Source organism: Zalophus californianus, chromosome 9 (genome assembly GCF_009762305.2).
Source record: "Zalophus californianus isolate mZalCal1 chromosome 9, mZalCal1.pri.v2, whole genome shotgun sequence".
Classification (NCBI taxonomy): Eukaryota; Metazoa; Chordata; class Mammalia; order Carnivora; family Otariidae; genus Zalophus; species Zalophus californianus.
In genome coordinates, this window is record NC_045603.1 from 37,387,612 (window position 1) to 37,413,662 (window position 26,051).

Here is a 26,051-nt window from a genome sequence, read left to right on the forward strand (position 1 = left end):
AGGTGGGGGGACAACAAAAACTCAAGAGTGGATTCACGGTGTTAGCCATGCCTGGGTTCACGGTGTTAGCCATGCCTGGGTTCACGGTGTTAGCCATGCCTGGCTGAGGAGGTCAAATCTAATGGTGCCGAAAGGGAATACAGTCCATCTTCAAGGAGGTTACTTTTACTTATTATTTTTTTATCTTTATAGGCTATCTCTCCTTTTTAAGTGTTATTGAGATATGATTGATATACAAAAATTGCACCTATTTAATGTATACATTTTGATGAGTTCGAACTTATGTATACACTCGTTAATACAATATCACCACAGTCCAGGTACTAAGCTTATCCATCACCTCCAAAAGTGTTCTTGTGTTCTTTTGTTGATGTATCTTGTTTTCGTTTTTGTTTCCGTGGTAAAAATACTTGATAAGAGATCTGTCTTCTCAGCATATATTAAAGTACACAATACCATATTGTTAACTAAGGGTACCTATGTTGTAAGCAGTCTCTAGAATGTATTCATCTTGCATTCCTGACACTTTATATTCCCTAAGCAACAACTCCCCATTCCTTCCCCCTCACTTCAACCCCCTGAATGTGCTGAATCTTTTGTCTGATCTCAGAAGCTAAGCAGGGTGGGGGCTTGGTTACTACTCAGGTCAGAGACATTAATTTTAATGTGACATTTTAAAAGATTCAAATATTTATCGATGGAAATACAGTGTTTTTGGATTATTAAAGTGGAAATTTCATTCTAAAACATCCAAAAATTCCTGACAGCATATGATTCACTCTTGAATAAACAGATGACAGAAACATGATCAGTATTAGGTAGATTTACCTTTATTAATTTAATAATCAGTATTTGCTCAAAGCATTTTAATATTTCTCAGTATACATAACATAACTAAAGTAGAAACTTTTATTCATGTCTTAACATAGTTCATAAAAAACAAGCATTTATTGAGACTTTTAAAGACAGACTCTTATTCACAGAGCTTACTGGCTACTCTGTAAACTAATCATGTCTGGACCCATTGGATCCTTACATTGCTGTGACTCTCAGCATGACTTGGTCTCCTCATTTTTGTTTTTTTTGTTTGTTTGTTTGTTTCACTTGAAGGGTGTGGGATAATTACTGCATTCAGTTGTCCTCTTGCCTTCGCGGAAGGACATGTCAAATTAGCATGTTTTTTTGCTTCTGACTTTAGGGAAGGTAAGGGGCCTAGTGATTGTGGGAAGTATCTTGAAGGAAACCTCTGTTTTATGCCAACAGGTCCTTTATGATAAGCAGTGCCTTTAGCAACTCCTGTTCGTTTTTTTCATTGTGAGACGTGTTAAAAGATAAACTGAAGCATATTAAAAATTCTAAAGGTTTCTTTATACAAAAATCCGTTCAAATTAATCAGCAGGTTCAAACCAGAAATGGTTAGAAGCTCCCCCCACCCCGGCCCCGACAGGACGGGGGTGGGGGGGGGGGTCAGAGACAGACTGTGTAGAGAGAGTGCCAACTCAAAGAAAGAATCTTATTTGATTGGCTCTTGTAAAGCCTAGTGAGCTGTTTGTGATTGGCTGTCCTTGGCATTTCAGTTCCTTAACCTTGTGGCATTTTATAGGGTCACATTTTGGTTTGCTCATGTAGCGTGCCATGGTATTAGAGCCACCTCAGTCTAATGGCCTCCTGTTTAATTAATTTAACAGCTTATTTTTTAAATAGGCTTCTGCTGTCTTCAGGGAGGGGAGGAGTTATTAGCAACTCCTTGCCCATCTTGCAGTGTATTTTTTTTTCATGACATTCAAAACTTTAAACTACTGCCAACATTCTCGGCACTCAGTGTTGAATTATTGCAATTGCTTACACATGGTATACACTTCTCAGCGTCATTTGTTTACCTCAGTGAATATTCTTCACCCCTCCTTATTTTTTTTTTTTTGCTTATTTGTATTTTAAATTGAGGCTTGCTTTCCTGCAGTGATAAATATAACTTGTTCAGAATATGTTTTCCTATTATTGATACTTTTGGAAAACTCTTTAGGACTTTGTTTTTGCTTTTATTCTCTTGATTAATTCTTGTACTTTACTACATTAGCAGCTTCCTTGGTCATTTTTATTACTGTTCTTCTATTTTAGGCCACTCTTAGCTGCTAACCTGCTACAGCAGCAGTCCTGTGCCTCAACAATGTCCACTAATTCTCTCCATTTTAAGTTGTTTTGTATTTCCTGTAGTCATTTATATGCCCCTAATGAAAATGCTAGCATTCCACTTTATTATCATATTAAATATTATGGAAATATTTGAATAATGGAAATAAGTTAAAATAAAGAATAACCAAGTATCAAAAAATAGAATGACTGAAATACCAATTAGATGAACAAAATAGAGATAGTTTCATAGAGAATTGTAATTTATAGTAGAATTAAATATCAATAACTGTATTAAAAATATAGCTATTGAAATTAATATTATTAAATATTATAGTTAACAATGAAAATGAATACCATAAGTATTCCATGCAAAAACAAATCTACGTAGGCAAACATTCGAAATCCTATTGTTATTGCAACCATTGTCTTTAACTTAAAACTAACAATAAGTTTTGCATGCCAGTTATTCTTTTAAAAATGGGCTTTAAAAATTTTAATGTTACTGAGTTTTTTAAAGATTTTATTTATTATTTTAGAGAGAGAGCGAGAGTGTGATTGGGGGGTGGGCAAAAGGAGAGGGAGAGAGCATCTCAAGCAGACTCCATGCTGAGTGCAGACCTGGATAAGGGGCTCAATCCCACAGCCCTGAGATCTTAACCTGAGCCAAAATCAACAGACTGAGCCACCCAGGTGCCCCTCTAATATCATTATGAAAAGGATTTTTTTTCACCATTAAAAACTACACAAGGAATTCTTATGTTTTTAGGTATAAACAAAATCAGTTCATGTGTAAAATTTGGAAATAGCCAAAATTCATGTCCTGTTCATGTACTGCGTTTTCCATCAAAGAATCCCCAGAAACTTATTGGTGATGTGCATTTAAATTTGAGTACCCAGCCAATTCATCTAATAGGAATTGGGAAGGAAGGCTGGTCAGCCAAAGTGGAGCAGATTAAAAATAAAGGTATATTGTGTTCTCATTTATTCAATAAGTATTTGTTGACTGAATAGAGGTAGTATAGTGATAAAAATTTGAAACCACCACAAGTGAATCTGTGTTTTCTGCCTCTAAGCTATTTGGTCATTCACTAGGATAAATGGATTCATACATTAAATCATTGATTAACTAACGATTTTCTAAACTTGACAAGAGTCAAAATCTCACAGTGCAGACCTCTGAGTCTCTTCTCAAAACAATTCGATCATTCATTGAATCTGCTCAGTTTCACAAGTTTTCAGTCGTTCACTGAAAGACGCTGAAAATGAATGTTACATGTGAGCTGATCAAACTGCATTAGACGCTATGAAGTTGTTTTCCATGGGTTTTAGTATGCTTCAGTGGTGCTTACAGATCAATGGCCAAGACCTAGCGCTGGAAAGTGAAATAGCTATTGGCTTGGGGTCCTAAATTCTGTTTGAATAAGTATCTCAATCTTTATAGTTTCCCAATTAACACAAATCCATATAACAACACAAATCCAAACTATTGCAGCTGGAGAGTTGCTTAAACATAAATCATAAATCTCTACTGTTCTACTAGTTACTTTGCTTTTTCATGTTGCAACGTCAGTGGAATCTAAGCATGGAATTCAGCTAAATTAGAATAAGTATATGTGTAGAAGCAAATTATGTGTTAGTGTAGTGAGATTTCTGTAAGTCTCACTCTTGGAATTGTTAATTGAGTTTAGGGTAAAAATAGATGAAAAGAATCTTTGTTAATTAGACACGGGCACTGTCTGGAAGTTCTTGTTAAGTAGGTAAAGGCAACTATGAATTCACAAATATCAGAATGACAGTCCCTGGAGAATTAGGATGAAGAGTAGACATGATTTATTTTAAAACAGTAGCTGGGTAATTTTCAAAGTAAATTGAAATGCCTGTGCCACATAAGAGTTATAAATAAAAGTGATAAAAATGTAAACAGCATGATTTTTATTCCTGGGAATAATTGAAGATATTTTCTAACTGTATCTAAATTGTTTTGCCAAATCATTACAGGTAAATGCCCCTGCTATCAGACCACAAAACTGTAGTCTTGACCTAGATAAATTTTGGATTGTGTATGCAGTGAATCACTTCAGTCATTTTCAAAAGGTATTATAACATAATACTTAAACAACAAGTTTTAACGGTATCAAATCTGGATTGGAAACCTGTCTCTGTCATGTCTTTTTCTCTGTGACCTTATGTATATTAGTTATTCCCTCTGTGCTAGGTTCTTCATTTGTAAAATCAAAATAATACCCAATTTATAACGCTATTAGGAGGATTAAAAGAGATTATAGTAAAAGCTTGTAAATTGCTTTGCAATTTGTAGCATGTAATATATACCCAACATATAACAACTATTATTATTGCTAATAGTTCTTAATTAGAAACTTAATTCCTAAATTTCTTTTTTCTTGTTTTTCGGCCTTCCTTGTCAAACTTCGGAATGTCCTGTAGATTAATATTTTCAAAAAATAAGGAAGAGAAAAACCAAGTGAAAATTAAATTAAATTACATTGCTTTTCTTTTTTCACTTTAAGAATTCTGTTGGCTGAAATGAATTTCTAGATACCCTTGGAATTCCATTTTTCCATCTAATGTCAATCTATTTTAAATCTAAAGCATATAAACACAGCATGTACTTCAGTACATCCAAATCATACTTCAATATACTTGTAAACATTTTGCAGTATTTTAAGACACAATGAGACACAGAGGTCTGGTTAACTTTCACTAAAGCTGGCCTCCCATGATCCTGTTCCTATCCTCCTTTATAGTTGCCTGTGCCTTCTGCCCTGTCTGCCTCCTTACATTCAAGCTGTGAATATCCTATAAGACTAGGTCAGTACTTCTCATTCTTCCTTTATTTTCTCAATGAGTTCTTCCATTCTCAGGGCTCCTTGCTAATCTTGAATCATGTATGAACATTGGAAAGATTTCAGGCTCACACAGTCTTCCACACGAATGACTTAATTTTCCTCTCCATGTATAAATTTTCGAGAACTTTTCCATCCAATTTTTCCAACTCCCTATCAGTCTTTTCCATTCATATAGTGTGTTTTCATGCAACATTCAGTAAGTATTTCTAGAGTGCCTCCTACTTGTTAACCAGTGTCTTAAAAACTGGGAATAAATAATCAGATATAGTTTTCTGGTCTCGAGGCACTCAGTGGCAAAATGGGCAGTCAGAAAATAACAGCTAATTGTGATAAAGAGTGATAATTTGTACAACATGAGTTATTGGAGAATGCTAAGAAATTATATAACTTAAATCCCTGGGAGGAGGATGGTCCCAGAACCCATCTCAGAGTGGGTGACATACAAGCAAAGACCCAAAAGGTGATCCAGAGGCAGTCAAGAAGGAGGAAGGGGTGTAGAGGAAAACCCCAGTCTACCTCCTGTGGTTCTTTACTCTCACATAACTACCACACTTACAGCACTTCTGATTACAGATGTGTGTGTGCATGGGTGGGAGGGGAGCGTTCTTCCACCAAACATTCTCTGAGACACCAGTGGGTATCCTACAATTTAGCTTAATTCTGACACTTCCTGGAGATAGTGTCAGATCCCACAGGTTAAAGGCTCAGTCCCACGTGTCTACTCCCTTCCACTTTTTTTTTACTTTTTTTAATTTAAATTCAGTTAGCCAACATATAATACATCATTAGTTTTTGATGTGTTGTTCAATGATTCATTAGTTGCATATAACACCCAGTGCTCATCAGGTCACATGCCCTCCTTAATGCCCATCACCCAGTTACCCCATCCCCCCACCTAGCTCAGATGTCAGTTGTAAATAAAATTTGTCACCCGTGTTCCTGACTGATTCGCTGTAAATCAGAGGTTCCCATAACCCCCTCTTTGGATTCTACTAATTTGCTAGAGCAGCTCAAAGAACTCAGGAAAACAGTTACATTTACTAGTTTATTAAAGGATACAGATGAACATCCAGATGAAGAGAAACAGGGCAAGGTCTGGGAGGGTCCCAAGCCCAGGAGTTTCTGTCCCTGTGGAGTTGGGGTGTGTCACTCTCCCAGCACATGGATATGTTCTGTTCACCAACCTGGAAATTCCCTGACCCCCATACTTCGGGATCTTTATGGAAGTTTCATCACATAGGCACGATCGGTCATTAACTCCAAGCCCTCTCCCCTTTCTGGAGAATCGGGGGTAGAGTTGAAAATTCCAAGCTTCTAATCATGGCTTGGTCCTTCTGGTGACCAGCCCCCATCCAGGAGCCAAAAATAATCTGACAGAGGCAAAAGCAAGAACAAAACTTGGAAGATTGGCTTGGAAATATCATGGGTTTGGAAATGTCTAAACACAATGGGTCAGGCTCTCAGAAGCTAGATGAGCAATCAGGAAACACAAATAAGGGTTGAGGAGAAGCAATAAGCCAGAGAACAAAAAGCACACAGATGTCAGAGTTTTAGTTGAGGTACTACAGTTTTTTTTAGTCTCTTGTCCTCTATCTTCATCCAGATAGTGTTTGCCCCAGGAATATTAAACAATCTATAGTACTAGGAACACAAAGAGCTCCTGTTCTTCTGTCCACCTGAACAGTTTTCTCCCATTGTCCCCAACTGGTAAATTCTTAGTCATTTTTCAAAATCTCCATTTAGAAATTCCATGCTCTGTGTTACCTTCCATGTCGCTGGTTATATTTTCAAGGACACTTTCAGTTATAAGTGACAGAAAAGCAAGTTTGAGCAAAAATGAGAAATTTTGGGCTCATATTAATGAAAGACCAGGGGTAGAGATGATTTAAGAATGGTTAGAATTAGGAGCAGATGTGATTCATCAGGGCTCTATCTTTTTCATGTGCTTTTCTCCGTGAGCTAGAACTGATGGTAAACACTCATCCTGATCAGATCCTACCAGCTTAACCCCCATAGTAGAAAATGAATCTTACCCCATACCTCTGCCACAAACATCTCAAGAAGTATTCTGATTTCCCCGGCTTGGATCATGTATCCATTTGCCCTAAGCTCTGACCCCCTAACTGACAGTCTCTAGAGTAGGGAAGGAAAACGCCGCAGTGAAAATGTAGGATGTTGTTTACAAAAGTAATATTGAAGGGATACTGGGCATTTAAAAAGAAATGTCAACAAACAGTTGATAAATCATGGTTGATCAATTAAAACGACTGTGGGCAGTTCCCCTTGACCAGAGTTCTATGGGCCTTCAGTGGATTGATAAACTGAAAATGTAGGCACAATTATGCCTGGATGTGAATCTCTCCAGGGAGGGGTCCATACCTTAATGATATAGAAAGGATTCCAGGGTGGGAAGGTAGAAATACTTGGAAAGGAAATACTTTGTCCCCATCCCCATCCACTATGAACTTCCCTGACTTAAGCCATGTGAGGCAATTTGACAGAAAGTAGAAAGTATCAAGATAGGAGTTAACTTTTGATTCCTACTTAGTTTTCATCACACTCTGTTTATCTCCATTTAATCACTTGTTAAATGTGGATCATAAAAACTATTTTATAGATTAAAATAGTTTATCACAGTGCTTGACACATGGTGAGTTTCCAGTACTTTCTCGCAGTTATGTAACAACTGGGTAAACCACAGAGACTACCCAGAAGTGATTCCTCCTGCCTGCCATGCCATCTCATTTGTAGTAGGTCATGCTCTTTAGCAATGAGGGATCCAGGACTACTTTGGTATCCTAGACAAGTCACTGTCCCCTCCCTTTGACAGCATTCCCTGCCAGTGAGAGCCCAAAGAATGTTTGAAGTCCATCAGCTTCTTTTCATTCTGCTTGTGCTTACAAGCTAGTTCTCAAGCCATCTCCTGCATTTGCTTCTTAAGCCAGTTGGGAGAATTTCCTAAAGAGGACTCTGCTACCTAGAGACCCTGCGATTTCTAGGTGAATTTCTCTGCCCTTTGAACACATTAAAGAGGCTCAACTCCCAACATTGCATTCACAGGAGAGAACCTCTCACTTTTTCCCCCGTGAAAGAAAGAATCAAGATTATTAACACCTACAATTAAATCATATGCTGAAGCTTTGCTTTCATAACTCCTCAGGATAATCTGTTATTGGGCAAAAACAGAACAGAATAAAATCATTTAACAGTGATAAAGAATATAGAGGATTCTACATCTATTCTGTTTCAAAAACCTAATTTGCGGGCTTAATTAAAAACAACAACAAAAAAAGTAGAATTTGTATGTTGGTTGTTGTGTCTTTCTTAGAACTGCCATGTGTATACTTTGTAAAACACTTGAAGTTTGTCATTTTTTTAACATAGCTGCACAATTATATTTGCATACAGTGTTTTCCATATGAATTTGGTGTTTTGATGTTTATTATTTATTATTATTATTATTATTTAGGGTATTAATTCACTGAGTCATTCAGTAAACTTTTATAGAGGGCCTGCTTTAATTTAGGCACTAGGCCATGTTTAAAATTTATCTGAATTACTAAACCAATAGAAATTATTCTGAAAACAGAGTTAAATTTGGTGTTTAAATGTTTTTTTTTAAAAAGGTCTCTCTTCACTTCTAGGTAGATTAAATAAAGGAAGAAAATGCATAGAATTTTAAAATTTATTATTAACTTTGTCAACAGATTTGTTAAGTCATGGATGTTATCTTAGTGGAATGTCAGCATACAATGCTTAAATTTTTTAAAATTTGTAATAAAATTTCATTATGTAATGATGATAATATAATATTATTCTTTTATTCAAGAGACAAGATGTTAAGAATTAATATAAAAATGATATGCCAAGGGACTATTTTATTCTTATTGTTCCTTCGATATAATCCATTTCTGTGCTAACATCAAGAGAAATGTCTCTGAAGGTTCCCACACACTCTAAATCATTATCTTTTGTTACTTCTGAATGAATTAGGCTTACATTCTTTGTTTACCCCTATCCATTCATTATTTAAATCAACACATTTTTGTTGAATAAAATAAACCTTGCACATAATAATATGATGTGCTGCTTCATATGAAAATGTTGTTTTCAATAAGGTATTCCTTTGAAAATTGTTTTCCCCTGAAATATTATTAGGACTTCTGATAGCTAAATAAATAAGCAAAGTGATTAAGCAAATAAAGGAAAATAATATTAGATTATAATCACTGAAATACCCACAATAATAAACAGGGAAACTATAACAAGTGGTTGATGATGGCAAGGTATGTTTTCTCTGAGGAATGGCATTTCAGCTGAATTTTGAAAGCTGGGATTATGTTAACTGTGGTCTGAGCTGGGATAGAATGTTTCAGGCAAGAAGATAAAGTTGCTAAAATCTGAGTGAAAATGAGCCCAGTGTATTTGAGAGACAGGAAGCCATTGTGACTGAAGGGATCATATAGGATATTCTAGACTTTGTTAAGAAGTTTAAATTTCTGCAAATAAATTGGGAAAACATTGAGGTTCTTTGGAACGCGGCTGACACAATGTAACTTAAGTTTCAAAGGTGAATCTGGCTCCTTTGTGGAGGATAGCTTGTAGATGAGCGAGAGTGGGAGCAAGGGAACCAGTTGTTTGCTGATTGCAGTTCAAAAAGAAGAGCATTTACAGAGTTGTTCTTCATTATTTGGTGATAGGCCCTTACGAAAGGATATGCTGTATGTTCAAATGCTGGAGGTCACATACAAGATACCTGATCTCAGGAACACAGCATTGTGCATCTGGGCATTAAAGCAGTGGCAGGGATGGGGACAACCACCCAGCTTCTTGACATTTTATGTTTATTTGGTGATTATTGGTCTATGCGACATACTGGTCTCATATGTGATTGACTATTTATTGTGTATTAAATCTATGGGCATTGATTTCCCCAAGAACCGATACTAACTCATTATCTGAGTTGATAATATAATAAGATTTGCCAGGAAATAAATAAGGTATGGTATTAATGTAAAATACTTTAAAAAAATATGTGTAAATAGCAACTATATTTTAAAACACCATTTAAAAATGTTAGAATGATATTTTTCCTCTGTTTATTACTAAGATTACTTAAACTACAACTATCTGAGAATCTTTCTTAGTTGAAAATATTATGTCTGTAAAGTTGAGCTGAAAATTTTCAAGAATTAATTCCTTTTTGAGAAGTCTTCTGCAAATTAACTATAGTTGAATTAGCAGCACTAAGATAATGGTCATTAAAATAATGATAAGGAAACCAATTTAATTCTAAGTACTCATGATAGTGCCACAAAATTAAGTCTAGTTTATGTTATTTGCTTATTTTAAAATTACAGTTATCCTACCTCTTAGGGTGAATGAATGTGCTTATAACTAGCCTTCAGCCTGCAATATTTTCATTTATCTTTCTTTTATACTTTAAAAATATAGACCCATATGAATTTTATCACATTTCATAAATTAATTTTAAAGGTAATTTCTGAATTAACACATGGATCATGGCATTAATTTAGACACATTTCCGACTATATAGATACATATTTAACTAGAAAATATTTTCTTCAGTAAATTTCATATTCATGTAATTATTATTCAAAATGCTAACCTAAGTGTTAAAAATATTTTAAGTAATAACAAGAGTTATATTAATGTTTATTTTCTGATTATTTGTTTGTATTCATTAGTTCTTAACCACATTTGAATAAATTCAGTTTTTCTATACTTTATGCTCTAGTTTAGATTTTTAAGGCATAATGCTTTTATTTTGCAGATTGTTGCCTTGCGTGAACAAAATGTTCATATACAAAGAAAAATGGCATCAAGTGAGGGGTCCACAGAATCAGAACATCTTGAAGGGATGGAACCTGGTCAGAAAGTCCATGAAAAGGTATGACACATACGACATGGTTCTACATGGAAATATTCATTTGCTATATCATTTGACAAAATATAAAATATGAAGTCCATGTGATAAACATTCTTTATTATTTTTTGATTTGTTGGTCAAAAGTTCATGATGACTTTTCATTTATTCCTTTTAATTTGATCTTCTTAAAAATAATATGTATATGTGTATGCATAGATATATATTTGAATTTCTCAATACTTGCTGTTAACTTGATTCTCTGAAATAATTCAATTGTATATCTAATTGAATAAATATATTTGCACAGATAGGTATATCTATGATATATATCCAGGACTTTTTAAGTATAATAACAATAATTTTGATTTATAAATGGTATTATGTACAATTGGCAACTCATCTGTGGCTTATCACTGCAAAAATTTTTTTGGTAATCTCCTATTTGGTTTGGTATTTTCCGTGTGTTTAAGAAGGTCCTAACAGTGTTCCTGTTAATGAGAAATTTCATAAAAGGATATCTGAAGTCTTGGGACTTTTACTGGTTTTTAGAAGGGAATTATTTTCCTTTGGTTGGGTCTTCTACCCAGGCTAAGAACACCAGCAGTCTGCTTGGCCCTTTTAGCCCAGAAAAAATTTGTTTCCAGCACAAAATTTGGTCAGTTGCTGGTAGGTCTGGAATCAGATAAAGATGACATAGGCTTTGCATACCCTGTGCCCGAGGCTTAGACAGTCTGCAGAGATATTTGCCGTGACCAGTTACATCTTCAGATGGTTGAACTCTTTAAGCATCAAGACTGCATGAATTAGGTAGCTAAATTGGTTTCATTGTCAATGTCAAGAGATCTTAGAACATAGAGATCAAGAGGCAAGTGACTGGACCACGAAGCAATAGCACCAGACTTCTTACCTGAAAATAAACTGAACACTTCCTTACTTATCCAGTTGAAACAACTGGAGGGGCTTATGTTTCTTCCTCCAAGTATGAAAGCAAAGGAGGCCAAGTCAACCAGACTAATTTCCTGAGACTGTCATCAGTTCTGGTGGCTGAGAGGCAAATAGCTCTTAATTTAAGGCTTCACTGTTTTAGCCTTTATCCATGTATTTTATAGAAATCTCAAGCTGAGTATTAAACATAAACTACAGTCTGACAGCTAGGTTTCATGAGCTGTATTTCAAATTTGAATAAAATTATTTCTCGTCCCTTCAGATAAGTAAAGTGACATTAATTCAGTAAACAAACCACCGAGCTCTTTAGAATAAGCTGTTTGCACTCAAAACTCAGTTTAGGAAACTAACATGTAATTTTCTATTACTGTTTCATTTTAATTATGTCATCAGTAATACAGTGCTATACCTTTTCTCAGAGAATTATAGAATCATACTTGTTTGGGTATAAAAATGGACTTTGTGGTCATGAAGTCTTTTTCTTAGAAGTCTACAAAACATTGCGTTTTTTTTTTTAACAATGCTGTATTTATGCTAATCCAGATAAGAATTAAAGATATATGTATTTGAAAGGCAGAAAGAACTTGAGATCTTGTCTATTCCCTAACAAACCATTTGATATTTAAAGCGTTCGTCTAGTACTTTCAGGAGAGAAGAGAGTACTCACACACATTTTTTTTTCAAATGTTGTTTCTTTTAACATATAACCCCTAAATGTCCAGGCATTCTAGAATGTAAGACAATTCATGTCAGATTAACTTTCAGAAACTGGTTCTAGTATCAGGATGAGGACCTATGTATAATAGATGTTTGTCTCTATTGGACTCCACAGAGTCTAAGGATTCTGAGTAGTTGGTGATGTAAAGTACTTGTCTCTTTCTTTGCCTTTTCGTTCTTGAAGAAGGCATTTCAGCCAGTAAAGAAGAAAAATTCCATGCCATTGCTAACTTACTCTTCCTTATGAATGTAACTAAAGATTTTTAAACATTGTAATTATTGGTATTCTTTTCTTCCCAATTTCCCAGAATTGTAAGAAGAGTGATTTCCAAATGCTTTGAAATAATGGTAAACTAGTATTGTTTAAAATAGCATGCCCCTATCTTCTGAGTGTAAACCTAAAATATATATCATGCATATATATTTTTTTCTAATTTAAAATAAGTGACCTGTTTCAATTCATATTACTACTGAGATGTCAATCAGGAAAGTATTTTGAAAGTTTGAGGGGTTTTTTGTTTTTTCTTTATTGAGGTATAATTGATATACAATGTTACTTTAGTTTCAGGTGTACAACACAGTGATTTGATGATATTTCTATACCTTGCAAAATGATCACCACGATAAGTATGGTGACCATCTGTCTCCATACAAAATTTATACAATATTACTGACTATATTCCCTATGTTGTATATCACATCTCTGCATCTTATTGATTTTATAACTGGAAGATTGTACCTCTTAATCTTCTTCATCTGTTTCATCCATTTCCCAATCCCCTTACCTCTGGCTACCATCACTTTTATTTTCATGTATTTATTTATACATTCATGTCACGCTTCTTTGCCTGCCATTTCTTTTTTTCCAGTTTTATTGAGATATAATTGACACATAACGTTGTTAAGTTTAAGGTATACCACTTGATGATTTAGCATATGTCTATATTGTGAAGAAATTACCACAGTAAGGTTAATTAACACATTGATTAGTTCACCTAATTACCTTTTGTGTGTATGTGTGTGCATGTGCTAAGAATATTTTAGATTCACACTCAGCAACTTTCAAGTATATGATACAATCCTACTAATAATGGTCACCATGCTGTATATTAGATCCCCACAATATTCTAACTGCTGACATTTATGGATAGAATATGAAATGATATCCTAATCATTATATTTATCATCCTTATATAAATACTCCTATCTTACACACATACACATTATAAAGCATCTTTACTTTTCAAAATTATTCTGTTGCATGATTATTTAAAGCATTTCAAATACCAAGTGTTATAGGATTGTAATTTAAATCCTACCACTTAATTTTTTATTGAGAATTGTTTAAAAGGCTATTCCAACAAAAAGAAATATTATATTTGGGAGTCTCTATACAATGAAGATTATCAGTTAAGTATGACTGTAGTAGTAATGCATAAATTGCAAAGTGGAGACAAATACACAAAACTATTGTTAGATACTATGGAACTGCCAGAAGGTGACTTGTAAATCCTAGTCACAAGGATTACCCTTTGCTTAGGGTAGTAAAGCTACTTAAATTACATAGTCAGGGTGAGTTATTAGCCAACAGATGTTTTATGTTGGTGGCTTGAGAATTCTTTTGACAAAATAGTTGATAAAAATAGTCTCAAAAAAGCACACTCTGAAACGGCCTTATTACTCATAGAAAAGCTGTGTAATTATTATCAACATTTTAAAAACAAAAAATTAAAAGAAAAAGTAAGCTTAACTGAAACTAGTTTAAATGTTTCTGTGGGCCATAAATTTAATCAGTTGTTCTAGAAGAACATAAATACTCATCAGATAATAAAAATTTTCAGGACACTAAATTTTACCTCATTAAAAGTTCAGAACTGGGCTCAATACGTTTCTTCCTATTAATTTCTAGAGGCGAATTAATTTGTGAAATTTTTGCAATAAACACACTGTTCTTGTAAAGGAGATAATAATGCTCCTGACTCATATACTCTGTACTTCCAATTATTTTTTGCAGCTGCAAATATTTGCTAAGTGATGTGGATAAGTGGGATGTTAGACACTGGTGGAGATTCAGAAGACATTGTCTCTGTGATAAATCTGCTGAGAAACTAGAGTGGAAAATCAGCATGCCTCAATTAATATTGTAAAACATGATAAATAAGTAGTGTCAAAAATGATATTAGAGTTTAAAGGAGAGATAAATTAATTGTGATGGGAGGTGTTAGAGAGGCAGCATGGAATAATGATTTGTTTGATGTCAGTACACCTGGATTCAAATTCCATCTCTGCCAATTACTAGCTGGGTGACCTTGAACTTTAACCTCTCTGAGCATCAGTTACCGGAAAATAGTCATACCCAACTTACAGCTTTGTTGTAAAGAGTAAAGACACTGACTATAACTAACAAAACTTGATTACAAGCAATAAATAGTGATGGTTATATTTATTAAAACTATGTTTTCATGGTCATGCATTTTTCAATGAATATTTAGTGGCAACCTTATTGAAGGTGCTAGGATATAGGTTCTGGTCTAGGTGGTTGGGAGGTAGTAATGAACAAGGCAGATGAAGGCACAGGCAATAAGTGCATATAAGAGGGAGTGAATGTGATCAAGGGGCAGGTGTGAAGTATGTTAAATAGACATGGCAAGGAAGGTCCTTTTTAGGAGGTGGGGCTTGGACTGAAACCTGAAAGAGGACACGGATTCAACCACATGGAAAAACTTAAAAGAGTTTTTGAGGCAAAGGAAACACTAAGTGCAAATGCACCAAGGGTGAGAAAGAGCATCTCTGGCACCTTCTTGGGAAGAAAGGATGACAGGGTCACTGAAGCCTAGTACTAGGTCAGGGGAGAGGGCAGCAGGAGACAGGATGGAGCAGTGAACAAGGTCAGATCATGTAAGTTCTTGTAGGTTGTGGTAGGGAGTCTAATTTTATTCTCAAAGCAATGGGAAGATGTAGAAGTCTGTTAACCTGGGAGCATCTTAATTAGATTTTTTTTTTTAAATCATTTGCACTGCAATTTTATATCCGTCATTTTTTCACACATCAGACTTCCAAAGTTGATAGAGATGTTCCTTTTCTTAATTTTACCGATAATGAAATTGAGACTTAGAACAATTAAATGACTTATTTGTCCAGAGCAGGACCACAACCCTGGTCTTCTCACCTCCAGGCAATATTATGCCCTCATATTCCTTCTCACATGCCTGGATGATTTCTATAGGTGTTACTGTCAATTTTTAAAAAAATTCATTCTAGGGGCGCCTGGGTGGCTCAGTTGGTTAAATGACTGCCTTCGGCTCAGGTCATGATCCTGGAGACCCGGGATCGAGTCCCACATCAGGCTCCCTGCTCGGCGGGGAGTCTGCTTCTCCCTCTGACCCTCTTCCCTCTCATGCTCTTTATCTCTCATTCTCTCTCTCTCAAATAAATAAACAAAATCTTTAAGAAAAATTCATTCTAAGCCAATCTTAGTTTTTCTGATCTTTTCTTCTTTTATTATTATATATATTCATTTGTTTTTTAGAATTGATTATTTCATTCTCTTCAAGAGTGTGCTTTTATTTTTATTTTTATTTTTCCCACAACTTCTCCCAGTTATTACTGGTTTTTTTTGTTTGTTTGTTTTTTTGTTTGTTTTTTTGTTTGGTTTTTTTGTTTGTTTGTTTGTTTTTTACTCTGAACAGATCCTCCAAGGCAATGGCATTCCAAATTTTTGATCATGGCAAGCATGACTCTTAAACCTAGGCAAGACAGGGCTGTGATTTGGTGGGCCTTGCCCTTCTACTGGATGAGAAGTTCAGGAGACCAGGGGAAATCGCACACCTGTGAGCCACACCACCACCACTTCTTGACCCTATGCCGGGTACTTGGAAGCCCAGACACTCTGATCAGACAGACCTTCACCTGCCTCCAGGGCCTTTATTGACTTCTTCCCAGGAGCAATGTCTGTAGTCTATCTGCACTCTAGTGCACCCATTCCTAGACTGAAGGAGTGTGGCCAAGGGATGCCTGTTTGCTGGGGTTCCACAAAGTTTGAAAATGCTGGCTGAGGTATCTATTCAGGCAAAACCAATTCAGTATTCTGGAAGGAGCTGAGACTAGGAAGAGAAAGGGAGCAGACAACAGTCCAGGGGCCATAGCTGGCTAAGTCCTGCCATAGAACTTCAAGGAGACTGAGAATTATTATTTAGAATTTGGTCTAAAAGTCAATGTGAAGGTATCTTTTCAAGGGATGTAATAGGTTATATTTTTACTTGACAGTTTGCTGGCTTGATTTATAATCGTTAAATATTTAGATTTATGGTAAATGGACCTCTCTTCATTGTTTTGCCCTGGACCCCCCCGGATACTGGGTACCTACCTGTCAGCTACCCACTGTAAGAAATACAATTTAATTTCAACCTTTTACTCAGCAATATATGTATTACATCTGTTTGCATGTATGTGTAAAACTGAAAAAGAAGTCTCACAAAGCAATAGTTACATTTTACCATATACAGTACATTTTGATATTTCTTATTCATCAGTGACTGAAACATTACTTTAGTTCTTCACAGAACTAAGGGTGAAGGAGGTGGCTATTTGTCAGTGACCATACAAAGTGTGAAGCACCTTTTGACATGTGAGGCCCTCTCTAGGCTGGTGGTTCTCTGCTCCCCCCTCAAGCTTCCTTCGCTTGTCATCCTCACTTTGAACCTAGGTGCTCTGAATGAACCAAGCTGTTTGCTCGCTTTTCAAAATTGTTGTTCTTGTTATTCTCTTCTCTTAGAATCTGACATTAGTTCATGACTGTTCTTAAATTGAAATGTAACATAACTTAAGCAACAGTAATATGTAAATGTAAAAGCTGAATAAATACAAAATCAGAAATGGATTTTTATTCACATTTTTTCAGTTCCTTAGTTCAGATAGGGAGAAAAAATTATGGCCAAAAAATTCACAAAACAAAATGAAGAATCAGTGGCAAGAATAATCCTCAGTTCAGAAAATCTAGGAACTAAGTGTGTAATGTTTGCTTTGTAGAACTTTGGTCATGAAGGACACTGAGCTGAAATGTTATAAAAAATGAAATATGGCATGTGCCTTTACCAGAATTAAGGGTTTTATGGATTTCTAGCAATACAATGCTGTATTTTAAATGAACCACCAATGACAAAAATGGGCACTTAGGAAAAGTTAACATACGAGCAAAATGATCCTCAGTGTTGACAAAAGGATTTTATTTCATCATGCTATTATGGTCTAATTTGAAATATCATAATATGAAGATTCTGCATAATCTCACACAAAGCTGATAGCTGTACATTTAAGGGTTTGGCTTATGAATATACCATATTTCTAATTTAAAATACTAATAAACATTACTTGGCACAAATGCCATTCTTTTAGAGTCCTCTGCTAAGTTCTAGTTGAAAGTAGTTACCCATGGGGATGCCTTTGGTGTATTCACTGCATTTTGGCCATTTTTATATGCCTTCCTCACTACATGTCAACTACTGCCAGCAACTATTCTTCTAGAAATTTAGTCTTTGTCAATGGTGGCCTATTTTATGCATTATTGATTAAGCCCCGATTTCTTCTCTGTATCAAAGATAATTATCATTTGGATTTGTTTACATTTGAATAGCTCTGACAGAGTATTTTCTTCTGTGCATTGATCCCATATATTGTAATCTAATTCCTCATAGGAACTGTGTATACTTCTCTTTTATTCTTTATTTGAATTTTCAAGCAATGAAACCAAGCAAAGGGATGGGATTTACGAATTCGCCATCTTAGGGGTGGCACGTCTCTCAGGAAAGAGAAGGTCCAAGTATAGCCCTTGACACATATGGCTGGAGTGGCTTAGAGGTCTATGACTGGCTTTGAAAGGGCCCAGAAGAGGCAAGTTTAGGATGCCCCATGTTCATTCATATGCACATGAAGTTATACCATATCAGTTTTATAGGAGCTGAGTTGAAGAAAAAACTTCTGACCAAAAGTCAGGCATCTTCTATATGCAATGGCAAAAATGAGAAATAAAAATCTAATGTGTGGGAACTCATTAAGCTCAAAATAAATGTCTCTCTGAATGCAGTGCCTGGGTTTTTATGCTTTAACTATGGCCTTACTAGATGGGAAGAGAAAGGGGAATTGACTTGCCTATCTTTGAGAGCAGATTCAGTATCATTTATATTATCAGCCCAGATATGAGGGCAGAAGAAAGAACACACCTTTGTTGAAGTAGGTTATCTTCAGACTTTAAAAGACTGATTCACAGAATTTGACAGAAAGTGTGTTCATTTATCTCTATCCTATTGGCATAATTTGAGTGTTTATTTTATACCAAGGATTTGCTCCCTTAAAGTGATGTAGAGAACAAATACTTTTCCTTCCCTGTGTATTGTTTCGTCTGATCTGCTGAGTCAATCCAGGAAAATTTTTAAAGCTATTATTTAGATACTCTGCAATTGACCTACTTTTATTTTTCACTTTTGTTGAGTTTATCCTTCTTATCATTTCTCATGAAGCCCTCGTGTGCCAGGAATTTAATGTGTGTTTTACAGAATCCACTTCCCCAGAAAGAGAATTCCTAGGACAAAAATATTAGGAAATGTTGTGCTATACATTTTTGAACTAACATCTTAACTGTAGTATTCATTAGATTTTTTTCTTAATATTGTCAAGCTCCAAGAGGAGCAGTATTCAGCTTTTCCTAAACTTGTATGACCAGAAATCCCCTTTATCTGCAGGGAAATTGCGTATGCCAGGATGAGTATTCTGAAGAATATTCCTTAATGCTGGCCCTGGCCTTTTAAAGATAGGCAAACCCTTCTTCAAGCCTGTGTGGAGATTTTATTAACAAAGGCTACACACCAATATGAACAAGATAAATAACTGGTATGAAGCCCTTTACAGCTTTCCCAAAGTGCTTTTACACAGTTGTTTTATTTGATGCCTGTAAAAACCCTGTGAGGTTTGTAGAGCAAAGATTACTAACTCAAAGTCCCACAGCTCGTAAACAGGAGGAGGCGACATATAGTATAAATATACCAAATATTAAAAGTGAACATGGGTGAAGAAAGGCAGCATATCAACTACCTGATTTCATGGATTTCAAAATATAAGAGTATTTGCTTTAAGCAAATTCTTAAATTGTCCGTGTGTCTAAGAGGATGAAAGGGCTTATTAGACTGAGCATAAATCTTTAAAAAATTCAAAACTAGGGGCACCTGGGTGGCTCAGTCGTTAAGCATCTGCCTTCGGCTCAGCTTATGATCCCAGGGTCCTGGGATCGAGCCCCACATCGGGCTCCCTGCTCCGCGGGAAGCCTGCTTCTCCCTCTCCCACTCCCCCAGCTTGTGTTCCCTCTCTCGCTGTGTCTCTCTCTGTCAAATAAATTAAAATCTTTAAAAAAAATTCAAAAGTAAATCTTAGACAAAGACAACTTTGTTGTCTCCTGTGTTGACGTCTCCAGCAATCATCTAGTCAGTTATACTCCCCCAGCCATTCTTATTGTGCTGTCCTTGTCATCATTTTTTTCTTTATCCCATTCCTATAACACACAAAATTCTTCCAACTAAAAGAAAAAAAAAATTCTCTCTTGACCTTACTTCTACCATCAGCTATTGCTCTATTTTTGGCTCCCATTTGCCACAAAGCTCTTCAAAGAGGTTGTCTACTCATTTTCCCCAGTTGCTTTCTTTGCAGTTTTTATAAATCTATTCCAATAAGGTCTTTGTCCCACCACTCCACATAAACCAATCCTGTTACCATCACTACTTGGTAATTTTATACTGGTAAATTTTATATTGGTAAATACAATGGCCAATTCTCACCTTTGTTGTAGTTAATGCCTTAGATCACTCTTTCCTCCTTGATTCCCCCCCTTTTTTTATTTACTTACATTATAGGAAACCACACTCTGTTTTTCTCTTACTTCACCAGTGGCTCTGTCTCAGTCTCCTTCCTTTCTTGGACCATATTCTTCTTCCTGACTTCTTTTTTTTTTTTTTAAGATTTTATTTATTTATTTATTTGACAGAGAGAGCACAAGCAGGGGGAGTGGCAGGCAAAGGGTGAGGGAGAAGCAGGCTCCACACTGAGCAGGAAGCCCGATGTGGGACTCGATCCCAGGACCCAGGGATCATGACCTGAGCCAAAGGCGGATGCTTAACTGACTTAGCCACTCAGGTGCCCCTTCTTCCTGACTTCTTAATGTTGGAGTAACCCAGGTCTCAGCCTTCCATTTCTTCTCTTAATGATTGCCATCAGTCTCATAGTCTTAACTAGTATCCATAAGCTAATGATTTACAAACCTTTACTTCTGCTTCAGACTCTACAACCAAACACATTTATCCAACAGCCTATTGAACATCTCCACTTGTACATCTAAAAGATATTGCATACTTAAAATGTCAAAAACTTACCTCTTGTATCCCCTAGACCCAAACAAATTGTCTGCATCTTCCCCATCTCAGATAATGGTTGCTCAAGGTGAAGAATATCAAGTTATCCTCAAGTCCTCCCTATGTCTCACACCCCACATCAAATTGTAAAGAAATTAGATTTGCCCTACCTTCAAAATATACGTAGGATCTGACCACTTCTTACCATCTCCATTTAATCATTATACTCTGAACCACTATCAACCATCTCTCACCTGGGTTATTGTAATTATTTCCTGGCCGCTCTCTCTGCTTCTCCAATGCACCCTCTACAGTCTATTTTCAACATAGCATGATTTTATTTCTTTACTTCTTATGTATTGCCCAAGACTTCAATGTTCAATACAATGTTCAAGACCTCAATACACTATAGAGTAGCATGGGTCAAAATGGCATACTTGACTTTATATAAAATAGTCTGGTATCACTCTCTTAGAACCATTCTTGCTCTGCCTGAATTATCCAAGAACCCCCAAAACTTAATCAGGTCAAAAGCACCAGTTTGTTTTGTTTTGTTTTGTTGTTTGTTTGTTTTTCACATTTTGTGAAAAAGAACTGGAAAATTTCGTAAGATAACAAGTGACCAACCATTTTTTTTAATTGCCATTGCCTCTTTTGAGTTTTCAAAGTATCACTTTTTTAAAAATAGGTGGCCCCTCAAAATCAAATGCTATCCATGTACCATTGCAATAGCCCACTGACATACAGGCTAAAAGAAATCATTCCATACCAGTCATTGGCCTGGTTTGAAGTTCCACCAGCAGTAGTGACATCCCATGGCAGTTTGCTTCTTCAGGGAGGATTCCTCCTTCTTCAAGTGACACCACTTTGAGGCTTAGTTTCACACCTAGGTTCCCAAACTTATCAAGATGACTGAGCCAAGGAAGGTCTTTCAGACTCAGCTACACACTGAGCTAGAACCATGACTGATATTGGGCATTGGACTCAGGTCCCTGTGCATACTCCCACTTCCCACATGGTAGGTTCTTCTCAGGAGTTCTTGGAAACCTTCTGATCCAGTCAATTGTCTTAGTTTGTAGGATAATTGAGAATAACACTGAACTTCAAAACTGAAAGGAGAGCAGTCTTATTTTTCCTTTCTCCCCTGAGGTTTCCTGGTAATTATGCAAATTAACCTTCTGCTATCCTCTCTTATATCAAAAGACACTTGTTATTTCTTGTGTTTTTTTTTTTTTATTTTAGCCATTCTGACAGATGTAAAGTGGTATCTCACTATGGTTTTGAGTTGCATTTCTCTGATGATTAGTGATGTTGGGCATCGTTCCATGTGTCTGGTGACCATCTGTATGTCTTCTTTGGAAAAACGTCTATTCAGGTTCTCTGCCCATTTTTTAATTGGATTGTGTTCTTAGTGTTGAGTTATATAAGTTCTTTATGTATTTTGGATATTAACCCCTTATCAGATATATCATTTGCAAATATCTTTTCCCATTCATAGGTTTCCTTTTGGTTGTTTATGGTTTCTTTCACTATACAAAAGCCTTTTAGTTTGATGTAGTCTCAATAGTTTAATTTTGCTTTTGTCTCCCTTGTCTGAAGAGACATTATCTCAAAAAATGTTTCTACAGCCAGTATCAAGGAAATTGCTGCCTATGTTTTCTTCTAGGAGCTTTTATGTTTATCACATTTGGTGTGGAATCCACTTTATATTTTTATTCAACTCTCCCAAGGATTATAATGTGTAGTCATGGTTGAGAATAACTGATATGGAGTACAGATATTCTGTCTGCTTTGTTCTAGGCTCTAGATTTGCAAGGTTTGTAAATAGATGATTTATATATGATGAAACAGATTTAAAGAGTCAGTGTAGAATTAGAAATAATAGCTGTGAATTCCGTGCTGGAGAATTTCAGAACAAAGACAAAATGTGGTTATTTGTAGGACAAGATTTGAAATATGAGGTCGGGTCTGATTTCTGAGAGCTAAAAAGCAATATGGAAATTAACATAAACAGTCTAGGCAGACCCAAAATGTCCAAAATCATAGCCTTGAAGCCTTTGGACTCCTCAGTGTTTAAATACTTTTTGGTCCTTATGAATTTTGTTAATGGTTTGGTTGCTTGCTTTGGTTTACTCTTTTTTCCTATATTTTGTTACTTTCAGGTAGGAATCTTCATATTCTGAGCACCCAACGTAGTGTCTGGCATATGGTAGAGGCTAAACAGTAGTTTTAGTGCTTGAGTGAATGGATAAATGAAATACAAGTAGAGATTGAATAAATTGATAAATGAAACAGTGAATGAACAAAAGTAAGCAGAGAGAGAGGCAGAGAGAGAAAGAGAGAGAGAATGAATGAAAAAAAGAATGGTATGTGACACTGGAATACTTGGGTTCCTGTTTGAACCTCATTACTTTTTAGTAGTGTGACCTTAAGCAAAATACCCATGTTCCTTGCTTCAATTTCCTTTTCTGTTAAAATAGTGTGCTATAGGGATTAAAGAGTTTATGAACATCATGCACTTGGAACAGTGCCTAGTACATAGTCAGAACTTAACAAATGTTAGTGAAGTGGAGTAATTATTTCAAACCCATGCTTGGATCCAGAAATCTTACCAGCTATATGTCTTGGGTAAGTAAGTATCCAATAAATGATAGCTATTATTATTAGTTGTCATTATTCTAATGGAAGATACAGTCTTATTTGAGGATTTGGAGGCAAATCCAAATTTGAGAATTTGAAGTAAAATGAGGAGCATAATGATCTCTTAGAATGAAAGGAAATAATATTTGCTAGGGCATCAGATTGGCTGAAGTCTTCTAGAGTCCCCCCGGAATCAATGTTTGGTCTAGGATTTACTCACAGAGTTTACAAAGAGACTTCACTATTGGTCTGTAGAATTCCTGATTGACTAGGTCTTTATTCTGTTACCTTTTTCACCCTAACATTGCTGACTCACATAGGAAATTTCCAATGAACTATCAACTCTAGTTTTTTTTTCTTATTATTTTTATGCTTATGAATGTTTTCCCTGTCTGATTTGTGTTATTTCTTTATTTTTGGTTCTATATTTCAATAGTACTACATTTCTCTTCTCACAGAATGAAATATATTTTATAAGACTTTGCCATTTTTTAGAGTCTCTCTAATCCCCCACAGAATTATTAAAGCTAGATTACTTACGTTATGATTGCAAATCTTAGTGTAACTTTTTTGATCAATCAAGGATTTAGCTCTAACCATAATATTCATAGAACTGTTTTTAAAAATGGAATGGAAGGGCATGGTGTGACCCCTTAAATGCTGATAAATTTTAAGTGTATCTGTGCCTTTAACATCTGGATTTAATTAATAATAAGATAAATTCCTACTTTCTACTCTTTGGCCTCACCTTTTCTTATTTTCTCTAAAAGATTAATAAGCCACGAGAAGTAAAATACATAAGAGAAAAAGAGATCTACTTGAAATTCCTTATGAGAGAATCAAGCACTTATGGTTTAGATATGAAACACATGGGAAAAGAGGTGTCAAAATGTACAAATCAAGTGTGGAATTATGTTCAGAGTAATATTTAAGTTATCATCTGCCATAGTGACTATAGTTAAGAATACTGTATTGTATATTTGAAATTTGCTAAGAGAGTAGATCTTAAGTGTTGTCACTACAAAAAAGAAATGGTAATTATGTGAGGTAATGGATGGGTGTTAACTACCCTATTGTGGTGATCACTTCACAATATATACATGTATCGAATTACCATGTTGTACACGATATGCTTGTGCTTACACAATGTTATATATCAAATATATCTCAATGAATCTGAGGGAAAATTATCAGCTGTCAAATATAATAGCTTCTTAAGGCAGGGGGAGGTCAACCAAGTATTCATTCTGCATAGGCAGTGTCCATCTACCTCTAAAATCTTATAATTAACATAGCTCCTAAATCCTCTGGAATACCTTGTCAAGACATAACTATCCAAGGGGAACTTAATTATTAAGTTATACTAATATAGCACTTTAAATGCCCTCTGTTCTGTACATTCAACAAGCATTATCTTACCATTTAAAAGAAATGTGAAAATTATTCATTGTTATGTTTCAGAAACTGCTGTTCTTTGATGGGGTAGAAGGGCAATGTGTAACCACTAAAATATGCTCAAAATCAGCAGTAACCGTTAAAGCATCATAAAATGCAGAATGCAAATGTGCACATTAGTAATTTAACTAGACTATTTTTTTAAAAACATGTTACAGTTTTTTAAATAAATACTAAAGCTAGAAGTAGGATGGAAAAAATATTAATGGTGAGGTCATTTTACTGAAGATTATCAAATACAAAGAGAACCATATTTCCAGTATTTACTTGATAGAAAATGGAAGACCATGTTTAAATTCCTGGCTTTATCTTTAGAAGCTGTAGGACTATGACATGGTAGGACTTCTGGGACTTCATACACTTCATTTGGTCTTACTTGTAGACTGTATATTTCTACCATTTTTTTATCTTAATATGCATTTATAATAATGGTTTCCTTAGTTTACATCAGATTTTTCTACCATAAAGATAATTCATCTATATTATGCTTTAAAATAGGGCAAAAAAGGACTCAGTTCTATTTTATATATACTTTTTATGAAAACATTTTTTTCATAAACTTTGTGCAATGAAGGCTGGAAATACTGTCTCCATATTTTATTTCTTTTTGAATCCTTACTGTTTTTCCTAAAACTCATCTTACTCATTAATGGAAACTTTCATTCATTCATTTAACGAATACATTTTTTTGTGGAAGATGCTGTTCTAAGTCACTAGAGACACAAGTAATCAAAACATTTATTCAGTTAAGAAAAGTTTATCTCATAACCATCATGTGTCAGGCATCATTCTAGGTACTTGTGATACACAAAAAGAAAACATATAAAGGTTCTTTCCCTGCTGAAGCTTATGATCTAGCAAGTTGGAGAAGGTTAGCAGATAATAAACAATAAATATAGCTAAGTAAATCATCTAGTATGTCATAAGGTGATATTGAAAAGGTAAAGTAGAGAAACACAAAAAAATCAGGAGTCTTGAGGAAACATGGAGGTCGGAACAGTTTGCCCTTTT

General features: G+C 35.3%; 1 protein-coding gene across 38 annotated transcripts in view; it reads left to right on the forward strand.

The window, feature by feature from the left end:
• PPFIA2 (PTPRF interacting protein alpha 2) overlaps positions 1-26,051 on the forward strand; it is a 465,447-nt gene that overhangs the window by 313,308 nt on the left and 126,088 nt on the right. For 26 of the 38 annotated variants that reach the window (XM_027592669.2, XM_027592670.2, XM_027592668.2 and 23 more), the window contains 2 exons: positions 4,132-4,227; positions 10,795-10,911. In XM_027592669.2, the coding sequence (XP_027448470.1) occupies positions 4,132-4,227; positions 10,795-10,911 (213 nt within the window). The remainder of the gene's footprint in view (positions 1-4,131; positions 4,228-10,794; positions 10,912-26,051) is intronic. The other 12 variants (XM_027592686.2, XM_027592689.2, XM_027592691.2 and 9 more) reach the window with 1 other exon arrangement.